A 6,067-nucleotide genomic window follows, 5' to 3' on the forward strand; every position below is an offset into this window, starting at 1 on the left:
CACAGTACCTATTTGTTATGCCTAAATGTATTGTCATTTTTAACTTTTCTCTGGTTATAATAATCAAAGATTTTTATTTTTATTAAATGTACATTATAGATATACTATAAAATTATTATTATTATTACAAAAATACAGGTAAAATAAATAAATAAAAACATTTTTTTAACAAAATGTCTATATACTATTTTTCTATAGCATATTAATACCATGCAAGATTTATTATGTGATATCTAAGTACAATTCAAGAGGTACCCATCCAAATTAATTTTCAAAATTTGTTAAAAAGTAATGTGTTTATTGTATGTAAGTGTACACTGTACAATAAATATTATACTAGAAATGATCATGTTAAATATTTAATTTCATTGTTGTTGTCGGTGACTGTAATTTTATCTAAACAGATTGTAAACAATTTGAGTTATGTAGGTAGTTATTATGTTATTATATATAATTGTTATGCTTGATAATATATATTATATTTTATCAATAATATCGCAATACATTCCTCGTGTAAAACTTTCATTCTAGACAAAAACACATTGATTAAATCAGAAAAATAACTAACAAGATGGTTAATGGTTAAAATCTATCAACATTTATTTTTTATATTGTGCTTAATATAAAATTGATTTTTATACAAAAAAAAAAATCACCAAAGCTGCAAAATGTTAAAAATAGATTTATAAAATATTAGTATTCAAATAAAAATAAAATATGTTATTCTGATAAAGAATTTAAAGATTTTTAAAATGTAATAAATATTTGATATAGTCTAATATACTAATAGTATGAATATTAATGAGTTATTGTGAAGACAATATTTTAAGAATTTCAAGAAAAGCGATTTCTCTTTAAAATATTAAATACAATTCATACCCAGGAGAAAATTCAAACTTTATTTGACAAGCTTATTATATTATTAGAGTAATATATTATTTTAAATTTTTACATGGCAATCAATAATATTATTTATAATAAAACATGTTGAATGTATGTTCTATTTTTTTAAATTTTTTTTTTAGTCCATACAATGTTAGGTATGTTTTGATAATTTGTTAATAGTTATATATATATATATATATTATTGAAATTGATTAGTTTTAAACTTTAAACAGTCAGTTAGTCATACATTTTTCCAAATATTTAATGCATTTTGTCCCTTGCATATTATTATGTGCTACATATTGACTGTTCAGACATAACATAGTTAAAATGTTACTTTTAGATTTTCTTATTTGGTGTTTTTTCTTATTTGTATGCTTTACACCACAAGCTCATAAAAATGAATATTTACTTAATATCAGACTTTTTATGGTATCAATAAAATGTCTAATGTACTGAAATAATTTTTTTTTAACATAATATACATGTTAAAATAATGCTATGTATGTACAATGAATATTGACTTATGTGTAACATATTTTTAGATACAATGAAAATGTAATCAATTGGTACTGGACAACATGTTGCATAATTTTGAAAATATATTTTTGTATCTTTGCGGTAACATTATTATTTAATTCTAATTTGTTGTTATACTTAAAACTTTTAAGTCTCAAAACTTCCATACTAAAAATCTGAATAAAATGTAATTTAATTTCCAATTTTAGTATAAAAATGGAAATCTAATAATTAGATAAAGTTAATAAAATAAAATAAAATAAAATAAAATAATTTGTTTGTACATTTAATAAAATGTATGAATATATTTTATTAATGTTTAAAAAACAGACAATTATCACAAGTTATTGCTAAACCTTATTAATAAAGTAATTAAGTATCTTTTAATCTTATTAAAAAATACTTAATTTTTATCTAAACATTGTTGCTTTAAATAACTAATTAAATTACTTAGTTCATAATATTCTAATTTCTTTGTATTAGCTTCATACAGTTCATATAAAGAGGGGTTATCATTTATTTTCTTTCCCATAACAACTACAAATGGAAATCCTAATTTCTTTGCTTCAATTAATCGCTTGCCAATAGTCATATGGGTTCGATCATCAACAACAATATCATCTCCAAATATTTCAGTAAAATGATTATAAAGAGAATTTATATTATTTAGTGAAATGTTTTCCTCTATGCTGCCTTCTTTAGGTGGTATTATGCAGACAGTAAATGGAGATAATGACCGTGGCCATTGGATTATTTCTTGTGTACTCAAACATTCCACAGATGCACCAATTATTCGAGTAACACCTAAACCATAACTACCCATGTATGGAGGTTTTAAAATGCCATTTGTATCCGAGTATGTGGCAGACAAGGCGTTTGAATAAAATGTACCAAGATTAAAAGTGTGACCAACTTCAATAGCCTTTGTAAACTCAATATTAGTACTAGAGCATTTAGGACACTGAACCAACTCTGGTGACATGTCTTTATTCATTCCAAATCCACATTTCTTACATTGCAATAACGTATCATCTCCAACTTCGGATGGATAGTGAAATTCGTGAGATTGATTTCCACCCATCATTCCTGATGTACCTTCAACTAAAACCAAATTCATTATGTTAGTGGTTTGCATAATTTTATGTACAATATATCTCTACCTTTTATAAATTTAACACCAATGTGCTTAAATATCTTTTCATAGGCTTGACACACTCTGTTGTATGTGACCGTAGCACTCGTTTGATCTCTATCAAAAGAATATAAATCTTTCATAAGAAATTCTTTGGATCTGATAATTCCCAACTTGGGCCTGATCTCATCTCTGAATTTTGTGCCAATTTGATACAACATTAAAGGTAACTGCTTGTACGTCTTAGGATCTGAACTAAATAAATCAGTAACGACCTCTTCATGAGTCTGTGCAAATATATATAATAAATCACTTATATAATTAATCATAAATATTTATTACCGGACTTAGTAGGAACTCTTTGCTTTTACGATCATTCACTATGTATAAATCCTGTATGTTTTTGCTTAATCGACCTGTTAAAAATTTAATCAAATATTAGGTAATTGTAAAAATAAAGAAAAATATAAATATGTATATCAGGTTGATAATTCAAAATCAAATTTTATAAACATTTTATTTATATGTTTCATGATTCTAAAAACATTGATGGCACAATTCAATGAATCAATTGTTTAAAAAAAATCTACCAATAATGTAAACAATATAATAAAACACAGTATTGAATATACATTTTGATTATGAAATTTTTATCTATTCAACTTGTTGAATATTGAACAAATTAATCAAATAAAAACAATTAAACAATTTTCCAAGTTATAGCATAATTAATCATAAGAAAATGAAACATTTTTTATGGTAATTACATTAATATGAAAACAAATTTCACTAAATATCTTAAATCTTTTATTGAGTAATGACATAATTGTAATTATTTCCATCAGTCATCACTACAGTATTTTCAAATTTATTTGAAAACCATAGGTATAAATTTCTACAGTAGCACTGTACTCTTATAAAGATATCGTGTTTTACATTTTAGGAACCACTTGGTTAATATATATTTAATGAAAAAAAGAGAACTAAATAATTTCAATCTTTTATTTGAATTTTAATCATTGATTATGTGAATTAAATGAAACTAATATAAATCATACTATAACAAATTATATTAATATCTATTGTATAAACATGTTACGGTAATTTGCTAGTTTAAGTACTAATATCAAAATTTAAAAATTTAAAAATGTTTTTATTAATGCAATATCAACCAGCTAAAATATAGTTATTGGCACTTCTGTCTAAATCCATGAAAATGAATGAGCACAACAAACCTGTTTTTTTCCACAAGTTACTATGTATTAATACTGGCATGGAAATCTTTTGAGCACCAATATCCATCATATTTTTATTTATAATATTAATCAATTTATCTAAAGATCGCTGAGCAAGTGGCAGTAAGTGGTATAGTCCATTGGCACTTTGTCTGATAATACCAAGTTCCAACATCAACTGAAAAATAGAATTGATGGATTCGACTATTATATATATATATATAAAAGACAATAGTATGTAGTTCAAATATAGTGAACTAACTTTTTGACTGTTAGATATAAGTTCATCCGCTTTAAATGAAACGTTTTTCGAAATTGGTTTTGAAGGTCTAAATATATTTTTCAGACTGTTCATTTTGATTTCAAACTTTAAAATATTTTTGTGTATGGCAGTATACAGTTCGTTTATAACCACTAATAAGTAATGAGTTATATACTAAACTAGAACACGAACTGACGAACTGTTTTAGAAATTAGAATAGTTATTAATAAGTTATTTTAAAATTAAACAATATTAATAATATTATTACTATTAATATGCTTGTGAATTTATGATAAGTTATCACTGATAATATACCTAAAAAATCATGACTGTTTGGTAAATTAATTTGAAAGTAAGAAAAATAAAAATGAATGTGTTTAGTCCATGAGTTTATTTCTTGATAAAGAAATTATATTATTATTATGATTGTGATTGACATTGACATTTGTGTTGATAGATCACATTCTTAAAATCATAATATCAATAATTGTACATTGTGTCTTTGTAGTATTGTATAATTATTATAATATTCATATTTCAAATATACAAATTGGTTACATAACTATTATGTAAGTATGTCAAGTTGTGACATAGATGCCTGAAGTTTTGTAATTAAGTTGTTCAATAATATTAAGGTGGCTGATTAACAATGATGTATATTAAAATAAAATAATAACTAAACAATAAATGAGTAAAACATATTTTTATTAGTTAATATCAAACATTAATTTTTTGTAAACAAAACAATATCATATACATGTAATATCAAACATTTTAACATAGTTAATTGAAAAGCTTTTAGAAAAAGAAATAAACAATCCCATAATATGCAATGGAAACAATGGCACAAACATAAAAATAATAATATAACATTACATGATAAGTACACCACCTGCAGACTCTTGTTTTACAGCACCCAATTCATCCAAGAGTCCTGGGAGACCTTCTGGAATCCTGCCTTCGTCGACCTCGATGCACCATGTCCTGTACTGCAAATGATAGATATACGAACAATTTTACAAAACACCGAATAAGACATTCACAACAATGTCATTAGATATTCAACAATAACTGTACAATATTATGATATGTGTAAAATAATAATTATAATAATATACTTTATCCAGTTCCTGTCTCAACGATATAACCGCCTTTTCACGGTCTGTAACCAACTCCTCTAAGTACTGGTACCGTAATTTTTTTCTGGCCCTACATTCCCGAGCGCTCTGCCGGCTCCTCTCTAACATCGTATGAAAAAAAAAACAGAAAATAACGACGATGAACGTTTAGGTCCCACTTGGGATTGAACCTAACCTAGTTTGGCTCTGATGTCCACTTTTTCGCTAGACTTCTTTCCGGGCTTACGTCCCCGTTTGTTGGCTACCGGAGGCGGAGTCGTCGTCGTGGTGCTCTCATTCATCTCCTGCGCTTGTTCCTGTAATACAATCGAACCAACGTCACGTTTAATATTATTATGTTAACATCGAGATGTTGACTGTTGAAAAGTATGAAACTTGCATATCTTACCACTTGAACAAGATTGTCGAAATCTTGAGCGTTCATGAACGATTCCTCGAAATCCATATTGCTGTTGACGTTTGTCGTAGGCCGTCAGTTGACAGCTTTTAACTCTCAAATTGTGTCACAAATCAAAAAACCGCGAATGATGAATATTCAATGTTTATAAACAACAAATCGAGGGACAATGATAAGGGAATAAATAAATAATAATATTAATATTTTCAATTCAGTCTTGAAAATAACAATGTTATCATTACACGAACTACCGATGTTCACTATCGATATTTGTTACTGTAAAATAAAACCGATGTTTCCGCAATAATTACGACGCAGTACGGTATTTTATTCCACAGACTTTAGGAATTAAAAAAATGTAAAAATACACGTTTGAGCGTGTCTGAAATTATATAAAATGATGGTTTTACTTTTTACTATTTTATAAACAACAAGGACTTGCAATTGACAATTACCATTGAAAAACACAATTTTCACATAACATCGAAATGTAAGAAC

The 6,067-nt window shown here is 25.9% G+C and overlaps 2 protein-coding genes across 2 annotated transcripts; both read right to left on the minus strand.

Moving 5' to 3' along the window:
* Nucleotides 1–1,753: 1,753 nt before the first annotated feature.
* Nucleotides 1,754–4,290, minus strand: LOC112598997 (probable proline--tRNA ligase, mitochondrial). The gene is made up of 5 exons (XM_025345691.1): nt 4,034–4,290; nt 3,772–3,949; nt 2,879–2,952; nt 2,565–2,823; nt 1,754–2,505 (listed from the first exon to the last, which is right to left on the minus strand). The coding sequence occupies exons 1-5, from the start codon at nt 4,124–4,126 to the stop codon at nt 1,808–1,810; spliced, it is 1,302 nt and encodes a 433-aa protein (XP_025201476.1). The 5' UTR covers nt 4,127–4,290; the 3' UTR covers nt 1,754–1,807.
* Nucleotides 4,291–4,784: 494 nt separating this feature from the next.
* On the minus strand, nt 4,785–5,783 carry LOC112599001 (cAMP-responsive element-binding protein-like 2). The gene is made up of 4 exons (XM_025345694.1): nt 5,561–5,783; nt 5,348–5,468; nt 5,152–5,273; nt 4,785–5,022 (listed from the first exon to the last, which is right to left on the minus strand). The coding sequence occupies exons 1-4, from the start codon at nt 5,615–5,617 to the stop codon at nt 4,906–4,908; spliced, it is 417 nt and encodes a 138-aa protein (XP_025201479.1). The 5' UTR covers nt 5,618–5,783; the 3' UTR covers nt 4,785–4,905.
* Between the last annotated feature and the right edge of the window lie 284 nt (nt 5,784–6,067).

Source organism: Melanaphis sacchari, unplaced genomic scaffold (assembly GCF_002803265.2).
Source record: "Melanaphis sacchari strain LSU unplaced genomic scaffold, SCAv2.0 Contig4_pilon_pilon, whole genome shotgun sequence".
NCBI lineage: Eukaryota > Metazoa > Arthropoda > Insecta > Hemiptera > Aphididae > Melanaphis > Melanaphis sacchari.